Genomic DNA, 22538 nt, shown 5'->3' with positions numbered 1-22538 from the left:
CTTCACACTATCCAGAGATGCTGCCTGTCTCGCTGAGTTACTCCAGCTGTTTGTGTCTCTCTTCGGTTTAAACCAGCATCTGCAGGTCCTTCCTACACAGGTTAAGGTTGATTATTACCACAGATCCCTCACAGTGAGCAGAGAAGATCACATGTAAAGAAAGCATTGGCATGCTTGCTTCATGAGTCAGGGCATTGAGTATAAGAGTTAGGAAGTCAGCTTGAAAGGACTTTGGTCAGGTTCCATTTGGAGTGTTGTGTGTAGTTTTGATTGCCCCAAAACAGGAAGGAAGTTTTGGAGAGGGTGGAGATGAGGTTAAGCAGAAAGCTGCTTGATTGGAGGGAATTAACTGTAAGTAGAGGTTAGACAACATGATTACTTGCTCTGGAATGCCAGAGACTCATGCGAGACCTGATAGATGTTTATAAAATTATGTCGGGCATAGACTGTTAGAACATTTTGCTCAGGGTGGAAATATCAAAAACTGGGGTGATAGCTTTAAGATGAGAGAGGGAATCTTTAGAGGAGATGTGCGGGGCAAACTATTTAGTGAGCAGTGGGTGCCTGGAACGTGCTGCCAGGGGTAGTGGTGGAGGGAGATGTGATAGTGGCATTTAAGAGGCTTTTAGATAGGCACTTGGATATGCAGGGACATACATGGATCATGTGCAGGCAGAGACTCATTTAACGGCATCATGTCCAGCACAAACATTGTGGGCTGAAGGGCCTGTTCCTGTGCTGTATTGTTCTGTGTTCTAGGTCCAGTCACTGGTTCTCAACTCAAACTGCTATTTATTTGTGACCCTCTTCTGCCTGATCATTAAATGACTCCAAACAGCAACAGAGAAGATCTTGGCTAATGACCACTGGCTCGTTCTAACTGAAGTAACCACTCGAGAGGAGGCAGCTGGATACTGTTTGCTGTAGAGTTCCACTCAGCAACGTTCAGCATCTTTAGAAAAATAGGATAAACCCAATGAAGAAATATCAGAGACTGCCGACTTGCTGAGGGAGGCAGGAGTGGGCCAGAGGACATGTTTCTAAATGAGGATGACACATCAAACTGTGGATATACTTGAAGCCTGACACAAGTGTAAGAAGTCCCATGGTGCTGTTTGGAGAGCACAGGGTTCATGTTTAATGACCAGATTATATTTCTGCCCTCAACCAACACCATACTCAAACATATATTTAATTTGTTACTGCTGAAGAAATGCAGCTACAAATTACCCACAAATGACTACATGTTAAAGACCTTTATATTGTGATAAAGTGCCTCATGAAATGTGAGCTCAAGGAAGATTCCATGCAACATAATCTTTCTTTATATTGAATTATGTAGGAGGTGAAGTGCTGTGTTAATGCTGGTGTCATAGATTAAATTTGAGCCCCACTTTGAGTTAGAAATCAGGTTGCAATGGTGCAGTTTACATGTGCTTCAAAGATTATTTAGAAAAAAGTGCTCCATCATATATGTGGTGAAGAAGCAGCATCACACTCTGCAGGGCATCAAAATAATTTGTCAGCAGGAAGCGAAATAATCTGAAATATCTTACTATTCAAATAACTGTTTTATTGAGAACAAACTCGACACTTGATTCCATTTCAATAGCATTTTACTTGAAGAAAGAAATCCAATTTTAGTTTACAGGGAAATCTAATCTAAAGTACGTTTGCAACAAACTCTGCTGTAAAATGATGGCTGATTTCCATCGTTGTGGCTCACATTTCCAAATGATTAAAAATCTTTTGTGCCACTCAGTGCTCAATATGTTTGAAAGCTAAATGAAACAACTTAGATTGTCAGCAGATCATTATGAAGCATGGGGGTAAAACCACATCTTGGTCTCCAAGTTGAAGGAATTCATTGGTTAGTTTAGTTTCGAGATAGAGCACGGACACTGGCCCTTCGGCCCATCGAGTCTGCGCCGACCAGCGATCCCCTCACATTAACACTGACCTGCACACACGAGGAACAATTTAATATTTTTATACTAATCTAATTAACCTGCAAACTTGTACGTCTTTGTGGGAGGAAACTGAAGATCTCGGACAAAACTCACGTAGGTCACGGGGAGAACGTACAAACTCCAAACAGACAGCACCTGTAGTCAGGATCGTACCAGGGTCTCTGGCGCTGTAAGGTAGCAACTCTACCGCTGCGCCACCGTGATAGTGTTTATTATGTTTTCAATCACAGGTTGAGGACATCATGGACAGGCCAGCATTCATTAGCTTTCTCTAACCCCTGAACATCTGAGATTGTCAGAGTTAACTACATTGCTCTCGGCTTGAAATCACACACAGGACAGACTAGGAGTCATATAGTCATGGAATCATAATGTCATGCAGCAGGGAAGCAGGCCTCGGCCCCATTCTTCCATGTGGACCAAAGTGTTCCATCTAAGCCCATCTGCTCTTGTTGGAAAATGTTTGGCATTCCCTATAAACCTCTCCCATCCAGAGGGCAGTAAATTGAAAAGAAAAAAAACTCACAGTTGATAAAAATCAGAACTAGAAGCTGTAAGTGCTGGAAATGCCCACCAGGTTGTGCTTGGCAGCACGGTGGTACAACGGTAGAGTTGCTGCCTTACAGCGCCAGAGACACGGGTTCAAAACTGACTACGGGTGCTGTCTGTACGGAGTTTGTACGTTCTCCCTGTCAATGCGTGGGTTTTCTCCGGCTGCTCCGGTTTCCTCCCACATTCCAAAGACATACAGGTTTGTTGGTTAATTGACTGGATATAAATGTAAATTCTCACTAGTGTGTGTGGGGATAGTGTTAATGTGTGGGGATTGCTGGTCGTCGTGGACCCGATGGGACGAAGGGCCTGTTTCTGTGCTATATCTCTAAACTAAACTAAACTAAGATGAGGCAGCATCTGTGCAGTGAGAAATAGAGTTAACGCTACAGCTCAATGGACCATAGAAGATGTATCACTTCTCTGTGGATCCAGGCATGCTCAGGGGCTGGGCTGTCTGATTCAGGAGGACACTACAAAGGAGCCCACTGTCAGTATCAAAGCCAGCAATTTCCCTAAAAATATGTTGGCAGTTTTTCTGGAACCAAAATGCATTGGTAGTGAAGTGATCAGCTCCCACCATCAAGTTGCTGAATAACCGAGATATTCATTAGCATAACAAAGTGAGAAGAATGATTAACAAGGACAAATAAACTGTAATTAAGGAACAAACCATGAGTTAGTAATGGAGTGTGCACAATAATAAAACATGGACACTTTGTCTCAGATGTCCATCGCCAAGGTCTACTAATGCTAGCCAGGACAGCAAAGATAGTGGCATCAGTGTCACCATCAGTTGGAGAAATTCAAGGTGGAATATGTTTCAGCTGAGCCTCAGGTTCTATAGGATGTTAATTAATTACTGCTTTCTGCACAAATCTTTCATGTTCTACTGAGAAATGTAATTCTATTTTCTACTTTGATGGCTTTGATAATTGTTATGATCATCTTAAAATGGGATAGATTGCTCATTACATCTGCCGACTGTTTAAAGATAATCCGACAGCTATTGTATATGGATAGGAAAGGTTGAGAGAGATACGGGCCAAATGCGGACAGGTGGGACAAGCGTAGATCATGCATCCTGGATGGCATGGACAGGTTGGGCCAAAGGGCCTGTTTCCTTGCTGTATGAAGAAAGCAAATTCAATGCTAGTATTTATATCAAGAGGACTGGTATACAAAAACAGAGATGTATTGCTGAGGCTCTATAAGGTGCTGGTCAGGCTGCATTTGGATTACTGTGAGCACAATTAGGCCCCATATCTGCGGAAGGATGTGCTGGCTCTGGAGAGGATCCAGTAAAGGTGTACAGGAAAGATTCCAGGAATGTGTGGGTTAGCACATGATGAGCGTTTGACAACACTGGGCCACTATTCACTGTTTAGAAGGTTGAAGGGGGACAGAATACAGAATAACATAAGGCACAGATAGAGTGAATGTGGAAAGGATGTTTCTGTTGGTGGGAGATTCCAGGGCCAGAAGTCATAGCCTCAGAATTAAAGGCCGCTCTTTTAGAAAGGGGTGAGGAGGAACTTCTTTAGTCAGAGGGTAGTTAATTTGTGGAACTCATTGCCACAGAGGGCTGTGGAGACCAAGTCAGTGGATAGTTTTTAACGTAGAGATAGACAAATTCTTGATTAGAATGGGTCTCAAAGGTTATGGGGAGAAGGCAGGAAAATGGGATTAAAAGGCAGAGTTCAGCTATGATTGGATAGCGGAGTAGGCTCGATTGGCTGAATAGTCTAATTCTACTCCTCTAACTTGTGAACTTGTGAACTTGTGACTCCATGACTCTTTGTTCTGCAGATGTAATCAGATAGCCATAGAGTCATAGTGATACAGCGTAGAAACAGGCCCTTCAGCCCAACTTGCCCACACCGGCCAACGTGTCCCATCTACACTAGTCACTGAGTGATACAGCGTGGAAACAGGCCCTTCAGCCCAACTTGCCCACAACAGCCAACGTGTCCCATCTACACTAGTCACAGAGTGATACAGTATGGAAACAGGCCCTTCAGCCCAACTTGCCCACACCGGCCAACGTGTCCCATCTACACTAGTCCCACCAGTCTGCATGTGGCCCATATCCCTCCAATCCTGACCTAGCCATGTACCTGTCTAACTGTTTCTTAAATGTTGGGATAGTCCCAGCCTCAACTACCTCCTGTGGCAGCTTGTTCCATACACCCACCACCCTTTGTGTGAAAAAATTACCCCTCAGATTCTTGTTAAAGTGATGTTGCAATACCGGCCCATTGTTTTATAAGAGAGCCACATACCATTAGCGTTGAGTAGGTGTACGGGTAGTGGTATGCCAGATAGCAGACATCCTTTGAATGCGGGAACGTGATGTTGAACGTCAAAGTGTAAAACGCTGTCTCTTTTCCTCCTTTACCCTCTGCTCCTTGAGTGAAATAATGATTTCTGAGGGAACAGAATAATACTCAGCAAGACAACCATTTGATCCACTTGTCAAAAATGTTGTGTTTCAAATAACATGAGAGTACAGCCATTGATTATGTTTCATACGCAGGTATGCTTTGCCTATGTGGCTGACACATGATATCTATTTTGTATGAACTATGCTCAACTGCACATCTCAGCTCTGCAGGTTACTGATGAACAGTATGTATATCCCACAAGCATTTACCATACCACGTGCATACTGACAGACCAGTAAACAACGCAGCACGTCATTTTCGACTGCTCTGTCCTCCGCCCCCCTGGTGGGGGGTAGACCCAACGGCTCTTGACAACAGCACATCGAACTGGCTACAGCGCCTGGAGGGCGTTACATAACCTCTGCTGCCTCAAATGCAAGAAGAAGAAGAAGGCATGTTGTGAAACTCATTGGATTTAGTGACTGGCTGGCATGAAAATACAGTCAGACTGGCATATAATTTAATAGTGTAGGAAAGAACTGCAGATGCTGATTTAAATCGAAGGTAGACACAAAATGCTGGAGACAGGCAGCATACCTGTATCTGGAGACAAGGTATGGGTGATGTTTTGGGTCGAGACCCTTCTTCAGACTGATGTCAGGGGAGTGGGAGGCACAGAGATAGAATGTAGCCGGAGACAGTAAAACTAGTGGGAGAACTGGGAAGTGGGAGGGAATGGAGAGAGAGGGAAAGCAAAGGCTATTTGAAGTTAGAGAAGTCACCGTTCATACCACTGGGGTGTAAGGTACTCAAGCAAAATACGAGGTGCTGTCCCTCCAATTTGTGCTGGGCCTCACTCTGACAATGGAGGAGGCCCAGGACAGAAAGGTCAGATTGGGAATTTTCAGTGACTGATGTACAAGCACTTCCCTTTTCCTAATCTGACACTATTCAGATTATAATCTGCCTTCTTCTTCTTGCCACCAAAGTGGGTAACCTTAGATGTATCCACATTATACTGCATCTGCCATGCATCTGCCCATTTACCCAACCTATCCAAGTCACCCTGCATCCTGATAACATCCCCTTCACAGTTCACACTGCCACCCAGCTTTCTGTCATCTGCAAATTTGCTAATGTTATTTTTAATCCCTTCATCTAAATCATTAACATATATTGTAAATAGCTCCGTTCCCAGCACCGACCCATGTGGTACCCCACTCGTCACTACTTGCCATTCTGAAAGGGACCCGTTAATGTCTACCCTTTATTTCCTGTCTGCCAACCAATTTTCTATCCTTGTCAATACCCTACTCCCAATACCATGAGCTTTAATTTTGCCCACTAATCTCCTGTGTGTGACCTTATCAAAGATCTGAAAGTCCAGAGTTTGATCATGACTACAGGTGCTGTCTGAACAGAGCTTGTACGTTCTCCCCATGACTGCGTAGGCTTCCCCCAGGTTCTCCAGTTTCCTCCCACACTCCAAAGACATACAAGTTTGTAGGTTAATTTAGTTTAGTTTAGAGATAAAACACAGAGACAGGCCCTTCAGACCACCGAGTCCATGCCGGGCCAGCGATCCCCGCACAGTAACACAAATTATAGTGACAATTTTAAAATTTTTACAATAGCCAATTAACGTACAAACCTGTACATCTTTGTAGTGTGGGATGAAACCAGAACACCCGGAGAAAACCCACACACGTCACGGGGATAATGTACAAACTCCGTACAACAACACCCGTAGTCAGGATCAAACCCAGGTCTCTAGCACTGTAAGGTAGCAATTCTACTGCTGCGCCACTGTGCTGCCCACTTTGGTTAATTGGCCTTGGTAAAGATTGTAAATTGTCCCTAGTGTGTAGGATAGTGCTAGTGTACGTGATTGCTGGTTGGCATGTATTTGGTTGGCCGAAGGGCCTGTTTCCATGCTGTATCTCTAAACGAAACGAAACTAAAATAAGAAGTACCATTTCCACGGTGAGGGGTGTGCGGACCAGGATCACTGAGCTCGTCAAGTCACTTTCACAGCGGAGATAAGTTATCTTAAATGAACAGGTTATTAGCCCAGTAGAATCACCATCCATGCAGATATAATGTCCATCCATTCCCACTGCCCAAGGTGCAGTCAATGTCTGGTGTTGTACCCACCCTGTCCCAGGTCCACAGCATGACTATTGATCAGACTCGTCTACCCCAAAATCCTATAGCAAGCAAGATAGTGCACTCCTGCTAAAACCTATGGGCTGACTTGTAGTACGCAACGGAGCGGAACGTCAGCCTCTTCGTCGACCATTTCAGTAACCGGCCCGACATTGTATATCCCTCTCACAGTGTAATCAGTGTTGCGGGGGAACAGTTTGTGTGTGTGATATAGTGTTAGACCCATTATTCATAATTCTGTTAATTCATAATTCTTCTATTTTTTGTTAATGATTAATATGTCAATAAATTATAATTCTGTTAATTTCTATTTTTTAATGTTTTTTTTAATTTTCTTTTTTGTAAAGTTTTTTTTTAAATGTCTTTATAATTGGCTCATGTGCTGTGTTTGAGTTGATGTTTGTATTAAATTTGCACTAGGGTCTTTGGATCTTTGCTACAGGATCTTTGTTTGGATAGGAGTGCGGAGACGGAAGCCGGTTACGGAAATGGGGCCGAAGTTTACCCATGAATCTGCCCATGACCCTGCTACGTGTTTTTCGTTGAGTGGGCCATCTTGCTTGCTATAGGATCTTTGGTCTACCCTACTCACAGATTATATTGTAATTACAGCCCCCTGCAGTCTATGCATTACAAAGGTGCCCAGTATTAATCTCCGCTGAATAACGATCCATCTTGATGTCTGATCGCACAAATTCTGATGACATACAGAAGCTGCACAGAAACCCGCAGCTGTTGAGGCTCTGGGAGGTTATAAAGCCCAGAACATGAGAGGTTCAGTGCTTTATGCTTCATTTGGTCTATTAATACTAATTTGTATTCCAGTGTTAGTTTAACACGCTCCTAAAGTGAATTCAGATTACTCATTCCCATTGTTGGGAGGGAATCAAAGGTCTTAACTCACACTGCAAAATTCAAATTTTACAAAGGTAGTGCCCTCGGGCACCAGTAATCACATTCCAAATAGTCGCCACCACAAACCAGAAGCATAATACGTTTCATGTCACATACTCTGTGTTAGCTACACAAAAAACGATAGCACCACCTGGCAGTCAATAAAGAGGCAATTTACTGTCAACCGAAAAATCTCTCAAATCTTGTGGTATCAGGCAGCCTGTGCTATTAATACCTCACTGCATGAGAGCAACTTTGATTAATAAACAAATTGGAAAATGGATGAAAGCAAAACATTTTGTAAAATAAACCATTTCTGTTTTTGATTGATTGAAGATACTGATGGAAAGATGCCCTTTAGTCCACTATGCCCACACGACCATCGACCACCCGTTCACACTAGTTCTATGTTACCCCACTTTCTCAACCACTCCTTACACAGTAGGGGCAATTTGCAGAAGCCAATTAACCTATAAACCTGCACGTCTTTGGGGTGTGGGAGAAAACCCAGAACACCCGGAGAAAACCCACACAGTCACAGGGAGAACGTGCAAATCCAACACAGACAGCACTGGAAGTCAGGATTAAACCCAATGACACTGGCACTGTGACACAGCAGCTCCACCAGCTGTGACACTGCGCTCTTTTGATAAAGGCTCCAGTGACACTCCCTTGCGTAATCACTTGTTGGCCGTTCGATTCACACGAGAGAATGATCTGACTGGTAAACATTCCAGAAGCAGTTAGAGTTACACATCAGAGGAGGAACAGGTTAAACACTGAAGATTTTTATTCTGTATGAATACAATGGCAAACTAGCCTGTAAAAGTACAGGAAAAAGTGAGAAATTTTTCAGAAAAGGAAACGTAATCCAAGACTAGGCCCACCCTGGTGATTCCTTCTTCTTCCCGCTTGGCTGACAGGAAGTAGAGAAGTTTGAAAGTGTGCACCACCAGGAACAGTTTCCCCTCTGTTATCAGGCTTCAGAATAGTTCTTCCACAAGCTAGGGTACTGTTTAATTCACCTCTACCCCATTGTGGACAGTGTACTTTTGTTGAAGGAACTGGGGCACTACAATGATGAGAACTATATTGTGCCTCTATATCAGTGGTTCATAAACTTTTTGGCCCCACGACCCCTTCAGACATTCTTGGTCAGTACCGTGACCTCCGAAACAAAACTTGAAAAAAAAACAGCCTGATTTATTAAAACATGACTGCCAATGCTCAGTCAATGGGGATGGCTGAAATTGCTTTGCAGCCATCAGGTGATCAAAACGAGGATGAATGCTCGACAGGCAGCACCTCATGTCAGCGTCGATCATAAGCCTATTGCATATCTTCATTTTCAGAGTTACCATAGTTGAGAATCCAGCCTCACAGCGATAAGTTGAGGGGGACTGGACCAATGGGGTCAGGGCCCTCTTCGAAAGAACAGGACAGTCCATCACTTTCAGCCAAAACGTGGTGAGCTCTTGTTCCATGAAATCACTCTTGAGCTGCGTATCTTTTTAAAGGAGGAGGACTGGCTGAACCTTGTTGCCTTCCACCACAGTGAAGAAAGCTGTGGTGGATGTTTGTGTTAAATTTTATTGTGTATTGTGTGTTCTTTTTAAGTGCATCGCTGCTGGCAAATTCATTTCACTGCACCTTCGGGTGCATGTGACGAATAAAATTGACTTTGACTTTGAATACTTAGCCTGGCCAAACCCACAAGACGTTCCTGACACATTGTAGACCTTAAATCATTCTTAATCAGCTTGAGTTTGCTAAATGACCTATCTGCAGAAGCTACTGTTGCTGGAATTGTTAATAGTATTCTTAAGCTAACACAAACATTTGGAAACAGGTCACCAAGTATATACTCTGTTAACGTTCAACAGATCGAATGGTTTTAACTGCATTTACAAAATTCACCCTCCCACTAACGCACACACTCAGACACACACTCACACATTCACTCACCCACTCACATACACCCACACACACCCACACACACACACACCCACTCACCCATTCACACACACACACCCACTCACTCGCACCCACTGACCCACCCACACCCCCCACACACCCACACCCATTGACACCCACACACACACACACCCACTCAAGCACACACACTGTAAGTTATTGGGGCAATTCCTCCAAAATAATGGAAGAACTCGGATAAGGACATGGACATTTTTAAACCAGATTTGCTGGCTGCAACGGAAAAACCCCCAATCCACAAAGGAAGAACAAGTTTTGAACCTGTCTGTGGGCCTGGGCATTACACGACTATGCGAATGGAGTGGGCAGGAAAGGCTGAGATGGAGATAACGAGATTATCTTGGATACACAAAGGAAGGAACAGAGCCTCAGCAGACGGGAATAAACAGCCCAACAGCAAAACATATCACCATCGTGGATGACCCATCCATCGGGACAATGGGAGCCCATCTAGGCGATGGGATAACGATCAGGCTGAGGGATCATGACATCAGCAAACCCCTTATCATCGGAAGCCTATTGTTCATGCCAGATCGAAAATGGGAATCATCAAAAGACCCTTTTGTCCAGAGGACCACCTGGGGGTTTCAAGGGAGAAACTCAGGTATAAAAAGCAGGAGTCAAGCCAGAACTCTCTCTCTTTCTGCTCTGCTGGACGGCTCGTGACCCTGCATCAATCTAGCTGTAAGTACCCCAGTGACCCGGTGAAGTTCCCGAAATAGGATAGAGGTTGAGAGAAGAAGGGGAAAGGGGGGTGTACTTGCAAGTAAAATTGTGTACAGTAAGTTTTACGATGTGCCCGATAGTTTTCCTTCCATAGTCTTAGTTTAAAGCATAAGTTTAGCCACGCATTATGTAGTGTTGGTGAGATTCAATTTCTCATTGTTTAATAAAGCCTGTAAATTTTAGACTTGCTTTGAGTCCATCTTGGTTTCTGTTTTCTCTCATCAGCACACTCTGGTTAAGTCAACCTTTTATCATATCCCACCATAATTCCGAGGTCTAGAACCCAGGGGAATCCATTTTGTTGTATTCTCTCTCTTGGGAACCGCTCGAATGGAGTGGTGGCTGTTTGACCCTCCGACAAGGGAGAGAATAACTCGGTCAGTTGGGCCCGAAGTGGAGTAAAGGGAAACAAAACCCCTACAACACCCACACCCACTGACCCACACCCACTCACACACACACACCCACTCACTCACACCCACTGACCCACCCACACCCATTGACACCCACACACACCCCCAGGCCCGGGCCACTGAAACAGCCGCAGCTGCTGACTCTCACCTCCTCGCTGGGCGGGGCCACCACAGCCACTGTCGCCGACCTTCACCGTCTTCAGAAAGCCACCGATGCTGCTGCCCATATCTCTCCTCCAGCCCCTCACGGGCCTCCACCAGCGATTCCGCCAACCGTCGCCTCTCCACCGGCCATCAATGGGCCACAGCTGTCACCTCACCAGAGTTCCTGGCTCAGCACCAGGCCCACAACCTCCACCATGCAGACAGCACGTGGTGTGACTCTGCTGTGTCCCAATGCCCCCCCCCCCCCCCTTACAGGGAAGACCCATCAGTAGTGATGACTCTGCTGGGTCCTAGTGCCCCCCTCCTCCTACGGGGAACACCCATACAGGAAATTCCTGCCCCCCCCTCCTTCGGCTCCCGGGCCCGGGTACGATGTACCCCCTGCACCCCCCTCTCATAGTCCCTGTGTATAAGTACGTGAACACGCGAACAAAATACTGTGTGTGGTATGTACCTTTGCTAGGTTCCTAAAAATGGGTTCAACAAATTGATGTTATTTCCAACCCCTTCATGACCCCTGGAAAATCCTCAAATGATCCCCAAGGGGGTCACGACCGCCAGGTTAAGAACCACTGCTCTATATCATCCCCTTTGTAATCTATTTACTTACATTTGAACTGATTGTATCTGTGTATGGTATATCTGATCTGTTTGGATGGCATGCTTGTCGCAGTATATGTGACAGTAATAATGAACATAAAAAAGAGTAATCTTTATAAAGGATAAATAAACATGTGAAAGTTATCTATTTGTATCCACTGTAGACAAAAAAGCTGGCGAAACTCAGCGAGTGAGGCAGCATCTATGGAGCGAGTAGGCAAGCATTTAACGTTGCCTATTTCCTTCGCTCCATAGATGGATGTTTCTCCAGCTTTTTTGTCTACCTTCGTTTTTTCCAGCATCTGCAGTTCTTTCTTAAATATTTGTACCCACTCGGTCCATTGTGCCTGCTCCACACCTACTACTACTGACTCAACCTATGAATTAACCTTTTGGGAATCCTGCACCAGCACTGCCAAACATCCTTGCGTCTCCCATCAAACGCTTTCACCGGGGGTAACTTTAAAACAGTTAATTAACCACATCATCCTGTGATTGGGAAACCAGAGTAACCACAGGATATCTATGGGATCACAGAGAGAAACATAGAAACATAGAAAATAGGTGCAGGTGTAGCCCATTCGGCCCTTTGAGCCTGCACCGCCATTCAATATGATCATGGCTGATCATTCAACTCAGTATCCTATACCTGCCTTCTCTCCATACCCCCTGATCCCTTTAGCCACAAGGGCACATCTAACTCCCTCTTAAATATAGCCAATGAACTGGCCTCAACTACATTCTGTGGCAGAGAATTCCAGAGATTCACCACTCTCTGTGTGAAAAATGTTGTTCTCATCTCAGTCCTCAAAGATTTCCCTTTATCCTTAAATACACACACACTCCACATGGATAAAATCAATGCAGTTATTTTGTTGGATTTTTTTGAAGCCTTTGTTCTTCTTTCAGGCCCAAACTAACTGGAAAGATATCAGGCTCGATAAAAGAATGAGAAATTGACAGAAAATAACAGTTAACAGTAAAAGGAAAAGTTTAGAATAAATTCCTACCCGTGTGATGAGGCCAAAGTTGCCTCAATTTTTTAATCCATGATTTTTATACGGCTGCATTGATTATTGTCAGAAGTGATTTGCAATTGATATTTCTCTCCAAACCTGTCCCATCCATGTGCCTATGAACTGTTTCTTAATCATTGGGATAGTCCCAGCCTCAACTACCTCCCCTGGCAACTTGTTCCATACACTCACACCATGTGTGAAAATGTTAGCCGGAAAAACATTGGAAAACTCAAATTAAAATGTAACTGTGCACGCGTGCACAGTACAAGGCGTGAGACTCCAAGGAAGGTTGTTTCTGATAAGACAGTGGGCTGCAAAAGCTGTGTCTCCGTGAAGTACAGAGAGGTCCAGCTGGCTGCAGAGCTGTTTAACCCTGACGGCTTTCACCCTGGACAGCTGTTGTCAAATCACCCTGTACACATAAGGAAAGCTTGATTTTCTGTATTGTGTTTTATTAAAGGCCAGTGTGTTAGACTAGTGCCTTTTGTCACTCATTATGTTCACTCTTCAGTCCTTTAGTTACAGTTCCATTGTTTTGTTAGCTATGATAAGTTCAGTTGTTAGTTGAAGTCTGTAAATATTTTAATGCTTTGTTCTGATGCCGTATAACCGTTGTGCTTGAATAAAAGTTTTAAAACACCACGACTGGACTCAGCAAATCATTGGGAATTCTGTGATACTGCAGTAACCTTAGAATAGATAGCCTCACAGATTGTTGTTCTGTCACCTCCTCCCACCTCCAGTTTAAATTCCATTTGGAATATTTTGGAGGACCAAGAAACCAAGAACCAAGAACCACTGTCGGTCATTGACAGAAGGTGCAAGATGTAAAGGAATAGTTACTGAAAGACATCTAGTCCAGTCCAGTCCAGCATAGTTTAGTTTAGTTTAGAAATACTGCACGGAAACATTTTTTTACAATTTTTACAAAGCCAATTGACCTACAAAAACCTGTGTGTTTTTGGAGTGTGGGAGGAAACTGGAGCACTCGGAGAAAACCCAAGCGGGTCACGGGGAGAACGTACAAACTCCATACAGGCAGCACCCATAGTCAGGATGGAACGCGGGTCCCTGGCGCTGTAAGACATCAACTCTACCGCTGGGCCACTGTGCCGCCCAGCATCTCGGAGAAGAATGGGTTATTCCAGTACTGACCATTAAATATGCTGTTAATAATGAACTGGAATAAAGCCAGTCACAAAAGAAATTGGATTAAATGGTTAGTTCTCCTAGTGGTGCAAGTACAATAAAATAATCAGTTTCTGTGCCAACATTTCTGTAGGCAGTTGTCAGTGATCATAATAATAATAATAATAATAATAATAATAATAATAATAATAATAATAATAATAATAATAATAATAATAATAATAATAATAATAATAATAATAATAATAATAATACTATCTTTTATTGTCATTGCACGTCAGTGCAACGAGATTTAGTATGCAGCTCCAACCGATGAAAAAGAAAAGTAAAATAAATAAATAAGCTGTGTCGTGACCATCCGAGGGAGACAGTCCAGGGGGGGTGGGGGGCACTCAGAAGGGCCGGTTCAGAGCCGCTATAGCTCTTGGAATAAAGCTGTTTCTGAGTCTGGAGGTTCGGGCGTAGAAGGCCTTGTAACGTCTGCCGGAGGGAAGTAGTTCAAACAGTCCGTTACAGGGGTGTGATGAGTCTTTATGGATGCTGACGGACTAATATAGGATTGGGCAGAGTTTACACAGTGATCATGTGGAAGTGAGCACTGTGGCGACAACACACATTCAATACCACTAAACCCATCTCCTTAATTGCATTCTTAAACCACTGGTGGAGTTGGGATAGAAGTCAATATAAAGATGAGACCATCCTTTCGCATCCCAATCACCCAATATTCAGCAGGGCGGCTAGCACACATAACGACATCGAGCTTCCTTTGTTATTTTGTACTCAACCCAAACATGATAACAGATAACAAATGAGGAAATCATACCTGTAATAGGAGATATCAGTGCCTGCTCGGACCCACTGAGCTCTTCCACACAATGCCTCGTGGACTGAGTACAACACTGGCTGCATCCCTACAACAAGTAGGCACAGAAAATGATGTTTTTGTGTCAATATAACTCCATCTATCAGGACACAATTAAATCTTATTCCTCTATATTTCTCTGATAGATTAGAATCCTTACTTAATCAAAAGGTTAATAATGTAATCTGAGCTTGATCAGATACCCTCCTTGCTCCTGGTATCAGAGCTCCTTCACTTACTTGGATGAGTTAGATATAGCTCTTCGGGCTAACAGAATCAAGGGATATGTGGTGAAAGCAGGAACGGGGTACTGATTTTGGTTGATTAGCCATGATCATATTAAATAGCGGTGCTGGCTTGAAGGGTCAAAGGGTCTACTCCTGCACCTATTTTCTATGTTTCTCTCTTTCTATGCCCCTGTTGTCTCTGTCGAGTCTCAGACCCCACACTGTGACTCTGCATTAACGGTGAAGTGTAAAGGCTTGATGCTCAATACATAAAAGCAAGATTATTATTTTCTCAAATAATGCTAATGTCTAACATTTGCAGCAGCATTGTGGCGCAGCGGTAGAGTTGCTGCCTTACAGCGCCAGAGACCCGGCTTTGATCCTGACTAGTGGCGCTGTCTGTATGGAGTTTCCCCGTGACCTGCGTGGGTTTTCTTCGGATGCTCTGGTTCCCTCCCATATTCCAAAGACGTAGAGGTTTGTAAGCTAATTGGCCTTGGTAAAATAGTCAATTGTTCCCAGTGTGTGTAGGATAGTGTCAGTGTGCGGGATCACTGGTCGGTACGGACTTGGTGGGCCAAAGGGCCTGTTTCCATGATGTTTCTCTAAACTAAACTGAACTAAACTAAGATAAAGTTTAAGAAGGAACTGCAGATGGGTGAGGCAGCATCGAAGAAGGGTTTCGACCCGAAACGTTGCCTATTTCCTTCGCTCCATAGATGCTGCCTCACCCGCTGAGTTTCTCCAGCATTATTGTCTACCTAAGATAAAGTTTATTCTTTTAGAACCATAAGTGCAATCACTTATATAACTTTCTCCAAAATACCTGTGCAGTAGTATGATAATTAAGCTCTTGGACTGGTTCCCAAATATATGGATTATTTATCTGGAGAATGAGTTTGGATCCTACTTAGATTCTCTCTAGTTCTTTCATTTGGAGAAGGAAATGTCCTGTCCTTGCCCAGGTGACCACAGACCCACAAAAATAATTTATGTTTTAAATCCCCTTCAAAATGGGTAGGCAAGAGGGAGTCACAGACAGGCAGCAAATGCGAGTTTAGGCAGCAATGCATGTGGCGCATGGATAAGTACATTTTTTTTTTAAATTGCATGATCTATTCTCTGACAGATTTTGTTGAATCATCAACAGGCCAAGTAGTATCACCAGAGAGCAAAAACAGCTGACGTTTCAGGTCGGGGCCTTTCTTTAGACCGATTGTAGTAAAGGGAAGAAAGCTGAAGGAGAGGTGTGGGCGGGACAAAGCCTGGCAAGTGATAGGTGGATACAGATGAGGAAGTTGATTGGCGGTTGGGTGGATAAAGGCCAGAGAAGAAACTGCGACAAAAAGGGGTGTGAAATAAGGAGATAAGAGGCATGAATTTCACAGGGTAGAGGAGAAAAAAGATGGGGGAATTGTTACCAAAATCGGACAATCAACATTCATAATGCTGGGTTTTAAGCTACGCAAGTGGAATATGAGGTACTGCTCCTCCAGTTTGCATGTAGCCTTACTGTGGCAAAGGAGACTAACTAATGATCCCTCCCCACTCTTTTTTCGTCTCCCCTCTTTTGTGCCCCATGTGGATGCAGACCAATTTCTCCCACTATCTCTTCCCCCTTTTACCCTCCCCCCCATCTCCTTCCACCTACATCCCTTCCTCTGGCCACACAAGTCACATTTCTCCCTATCTCACAGCCTTTTGTCTCCTTTTCATCTTGGCGTTTGTCCACCCATTTGCTAATCAATCCCGCTCACCTGTATCCACCTATCACTTGCCAGGCTCTGTTGCACCACACCTACTCCTCCCTATCACAATCGGTCGGAAACGTTGCCTGAACCCTTGCCTACCCATATTCTACAGAGATGCTGCCTGACCCGCTGAGTTACTTCAGCACTTTGTGTTTTTTGCTCAAGATTCCAGCATCTGCAGTTCCTTGTTTTCAGGAGAGAGTTCGATTTAGTTCTTAGGGCTAAAGGAATCAAGCGAAATGGGGAATAAGCAGGAATGGGGTACTGATTTTAGATGATCAACCATGATCACACTGAATGGCGGTGCTGGCTTGAAGGGCCGAATGGCCTTCTCCTGCACCCATTTTTGTGCCGTTGGATTAGGTTTTCGATTTGTGTTAAAACCTGGTGTGGACCCAACCCAATCACTGATAACATATCTCAAGGAAAGTCAGCACAATACTAAGAATTCCAACTTCATGTGAGTCAATGCTTTTAATGATAACTCTCTCTGGCTTGTTCTCAAATCATATTCGTTCTGAAACCACCTTATTTTACAGAGAATCTTGAAGTTCCTGTTGCTGTTGGCATGACACTAATTGTCATCAACACTAATATCTATGAGACCCATTAAAAACATAAGTGCTATGATTTGCTGTTAAATGTGGTTCAACATTTAAACTGTGGAATTGTCCAAACAGTTGAATTACATGAATTTATTGTAAATTCACTTTCACAGTAAAATCCCCTCAAGCTGTTGAATTATGAAACTGCCATGCCGCCTGACTCAGTGTGAAATATGAAGCATGAACGGTCAGAAGCCATACTGAGTGCAATACACAGATTCACATCTTGTTTTATTTATAACGCGGTGCTTGTGGTGTGTAAGTGTCTTGGTGTTACAGTGTATAAATATTTATCATAATAATTCAAACTGAACTGTATTCGGAGGAAGCATTATACTTGCAAACACATGAATCAAATTATAAAAGTCTTATGCTGTAGCTACAATACGAAGGCTTCGGGGAAGATAAACTGTGTACGACATGTCCCTAAACCCAAACTACATAAGGTCTCGGGTATAAAGCTGCCGACTTTCAATTCTACTCAAGGATTATCTGTCCAAGAAAGCTGCGAGCCAATATATATTTTCTCCACAGATACTCTCTGTCCCGCTGATTTCAGCATTTTATGTCTATCTTTGGTATAAACCAGCATTTGCAGTGTATATTGGTTGGCAGATAATCCTTGGGCATGCAGATATAGAGATGTTCATTTAATCTTAGAAACATAGAAACATAGTAAATAGGTGCAGGAGGAGGCCATTCGGCCCTTCGAGATTCATTGTGATCATGGGTGATCGTCCCCTATCAATAACCCGTGCCTGCCTTCTCCCCATATCCCTTGACTCCACTAGCCCCTAGAGCTCTATCTAACTCTCTCTTAAATCCATCCAGTGACTTGGCCTCCACTGCCCTCCGGGGCAGGGAATTCCATAAATTGGTATCTTCTAGTCAATCACAAATTATTTATAAATTCATTGGGCTGAAAATTTAGCTCATGGACTCAGACCTTTAGACTTTAGACATTAGAGAAACAGTGCAAAAAACAATACCTTCAGCCCACGTGTCCGCACCAACCAGCGAACATCCCATACACTAACAGATGTTTAGAATTTACAGAAGCTATTTAACATACAAACCTGTGCATCTTTGGGGTGAGGGGGGAAACTAGAGCACCCGGAGAAAACCCATGCAGGTCACAGGGAGAACGTACAAACGCACAGACAGCACCTGTATCGGGTATGGATTGGGTATTTATGTGTTGTGTGGAGCAGAGGGTTCATCTCATTAAGGTGCAAAACTTGAGGAGAAAGACTGGAGGAGGCAAAGGCTTTTCAGCACAATTTCACCAAAGGCTTGGAGTAGATTAGAGCAATCCCTTTCAATCTTTGCAAGACATGCACAATGGTTTAATAGTAACACAAGAGGCTGCAGATGCTGGAATCTTGAACGAGAAATAAACTGCTGGAGGAAGTCAGTGGATCGGGCAGCACCGGTGGGGAGAAATGGATAGAAGACATTTCAGGTCGAGACCCTTCTCCAGTCTCAGGAATGATTCCAACTTGAAACATCATCTTTCGGAAGAAAGTTGAGAGAGAGAAGTGGCAGCACAGTTCATGTTCCGCCCCTTCTCTCTTCCAGATTTTTCCTGCCCCCTCTACAATCAGTCTGAAGAAGGGTCCTGACCTGAAACATCACCCATCCATTTCCTCGACAGATGCTCTGTGTCCCAGAGTGATTTCAGTATTTTGTGTCTATCTGGTATTAACTAGCATTTGCAGTTCCTTGTTATTACATTGAAATGCCATCTGTCTGCTTCCCTCCACAGACGTTGCCTGACCTGCTGAATATATAACAGTTTTACCCAAGCTTTTTACTGCTCTCTCATGAATGCTTGATTCTAAAAGTATTTACATAGCATCCATATAACCATATAACCATATAACAATTACAGCACGGAAACAGGCCATCTCGACCCTTCTAGTCCGTGCCGAACACATAATCTCCCCTAGCCCCATATACCTACGCTCAGACCATAACCCTCCATTCCTTTCCCATCTCGACACACATCGCACAGTCCTTGGCAGCATCCTCAGGCAAGAAAACAATCTTTGGCATTTAACATGGAAGGATAGCACAAGGAAATGTGTGAAAGATAGATACAAAGTGTTGGAGTAACTTAGCAGGTCAGGCAGCATCTCTGGTGAAAAAGCATAGGTGACGTTTCGGGTTGGGGCCCTTCTTCAGATTCAAGGTGGAGGGGTGGGCAGAAGGGGGGGGGGGGGGGGGGTTAAGAGGCGAGAAAAGATTAGGACCAATCAGGGCCAGCGACAAATGACTCAGGCAGGGTGGTGCCCTCGTAAACCCATTGCTGGGTAGGGAAGGTGTGATCTCAAGAGGGATGCAATGTGGAGGCGTATTCCTTATGTAAGCAGCTGTGGGAGAAGTAGATAAAACAGGACAAGTTGAGGCAGAATGAAGGGAAATACTATTTCTATTGGTAACAAACTAAAAGGCTCCAGGAGACAGGTTGAAAGGTCTACAGGTGAATGAGACAGAGTGGTCAGTCTCATCATGTAGACCTGGGCCAGGATATACTGCCTGTGCGGGTGCAGATTCAACTGCAGCTTTCAAAATGGAAGTGAATAAATGTGTGAAGGCAGTGAATTGCATCGTGTTGGGAAAGAGAGAAAGATGCCAGCCTGATACTCGACACACATCGCACAGTCCTTGGCAGCGAACCCAAATCCCAAATGCTCAGCTCTTAGTGGGAGAGTCTTGGACCAGAGGCCATAACCTTAGCATAAAAGGATGGATCTTTAGAAAGGAAATTAGGAGGAATTTCTTTAGTCAGAGGGTGGTGAATCTGTGGAATTCATTGCCACAGAAGGCTGTGGAGGCCAAGTCAATGGATATTTTTAAGGCACAGATTGACAGATTTTTGAATTAGTACTGGTGTCAGGGGTTATGGGAATAAGACAGAAGAATGGGTTGAGAGGGAAAGATAGATCAGCCATGATTGAAGGCAGAGTAGACTTGATGGGTCAAATGGCCTGATTCTGTTCCTAGAACGTATGAACATGAACTTCTGCAATAAATACAGAATGTACAGAAAGCACACAGCAGGTCAGGCAGCATCTGTGGAGAAATAAACGGTTAATGTTTCAGGTCAGAGATCCATCACAAGAAAATGCCTCCTTCTTCAATGTAACCTAAACAGCAATATCTTTGATTGAATTATTTCCTGAAGTAAGATCGGTATGGATTGCCACTCCTCTGGAGAGAAGGATTGGGTGATGTTTTAGATTGAGACCCTTTTTCTTACATCAATCCAAAGGTTTCATATGCTCATTGCGATACTAGACATTTTACCCAAATTTGTTGAATCACTTGAATGTTAAGTTCCTCAGTTGCAACAATGAGATTTGACCTAGAATCATGCTCCAGTCTCCGATCGTTCGTCCAATAAACTTAGACAGAGGCAGATAGCTACTGAAGCTGGAGGTTTGCAATGCAATGGCCTGTAACAATGTAGTACTTTGGCTGTTTGGCAATTTAAGCCACAACAGAATTGCCTACATCATGTGAAATAGTGGATTCTGTCTACTCTAATGTGCCTGGAATTTCACTGTGTCTTACACTCCTTACCGTAGTTGAACTGGCTATTTGTCTTCTCACAGTTAATAATATTGAATCGATATGAGATGCCAGCTCTCATGCTACTGATTTCAAAGTAGAACCACTGCTGCTGAAGGGTTGTGTTGATGTCAGCATTCATTAACAGATCATATTCATACCTGGACAGGAATAGGAAAGAATGATATTTAAAGAACAGCCAAAATACTGCTGCTCAACAATATAAATCTAACCCGGACACTGAACAACCGAGGAACAGATTAATTTGGTAATATGATATCATTATGAGAAACACAATGGCAGATAATAAAACCTGTAACAAATTATACCTAGCAGTGGATTATCTTTCCCTGAAAGCTAATTCAAATAACTTAAATGTCATTATGATTGGAAACTTAATGTAATCGTATTTGATCTAGTGCTGGCACTCAGTTAGAAGTGGGCTCCCATGTTCAGTCTTGATCTAGGCACCTTCCAAATTTCTTGTGCATACAAGAACAAAGTTGAATGATTGACTAATACAGCATGGAAACAGGCCCTTCGGCCCATCAAGTCCATGCTGACCATCCATCACCCGTTCGCACTAGTTCTGTGTTATCCCACTTTTGCTCTATGCTATCCCACTCCCTATACAGCAGTGGAAATCTTACAGAAGGCAATTAACCTACAAATTGCTGGGATAAAGGAGGAAACCACAGCACCCGGAGGAAACCCACACAGTCACAGAAAGGAGTGAAAACTCCACACAGACAGCACCCAAGGTCAGAATTAAAAGACGGGTCTCTGGCACTGTGAAGCCAGCTGTTCTACCAGCTGTACCACTGTGCCACTCAAAAGATAACCCAAAGTGGATTAATGCAGGAGGTCATTGGCAGAAAGGTTATCCCACGTATCTGAGATCCTATACCCTGCAAACTGAGATTTAGAAATCGAGGATGCAAGGAACTACAGATGCTGAAAACCTGAGTAAAAGCAAAGTGCTGGAGGAACTCAGCAGGCCAGGCTGCGTCTGTGGAGGGAAAATAGGCAGATAATGTTTCAGGTCAGGATCCTTCATCAGACTTCTAGACCTATCTGAAGAAGGATCCTGACCCAAAATGTCATTGGTTTTCCCTCCAGAGATGCTGTCTGACCCGCTGCGTTCCTTGAGCACTTTGTTTTTTGAGCTGGAAAGTTTGGTGGAAGTGGAATTATTTTGAACACAGTGCTTGAGAAACTCAGGGCACAAATTGGTGCAAAAGGTCTGAGATTGCACTATATCTGAATATACACAGACATCTTCTGATGATTCATATTCTTAGATGTAGCAAGATGATGGTAAATTATATTTTGTACTCCGATATGTAACAAAGTAGGTGAGCCAGAAAGTTACAGTTTCCATTCCTGATCTATGTTACATTAATTGATCTTAATTAGGGCATGTACAATTGACATGTATGGATTTTCATTACATAGAAACATAGAAACATAGAAACATAGAAAATAGG

General features: G+C 43.6%; 1 protein-coding gene across 1 annotated transcript in view; it reads right to left on the bottom strand.

Moving 5' to 3' along the window:
- agbl1 (AGBL carboxypeptidase 1) overlaps nt 1–22538 on the bottom strand; it is a 332335-nt gene that overhangs the window by 211528 nt on the left and 98269 nt on the right. Inside the window, exons 14-16 of the mRNA XM_033050120.1 lie at nt 21064–21212; nt 14857–14944; nt 4805–4949 (exon numbers count right to left, since the gene is read on the bottom strand). Of these exons, the coding sequence (XP_032906011.1) occupies nt 4805–4949; nt 14857–14944; nt 21064–21212 (382 nt within the window). The remainder of the gene's footprint in view (nt 1–4804; nt 4950–14856; nt 14945–21063; nt 21213–22538) is intronic.

This window comes from Amblyraja radiata, chromosome 34 (genome assembly GCF_010909765.2).
Source record: "Amblyraja radiata isolate CabotCenter1 chromosome 34, sAmbRad1.1.pri, whole genome shotgun sequence".
In the NCBI taxonomy this organism is placed as follows: Eukaryota; Metazoa; Chordata; class Chondrichthyes; order Rajiformes; family Rajidae; genus Amblyraja; species Amblyraja radiata.
This window is presented reverse-complemented; position numbering and strand designations above follow the sequence as displayed.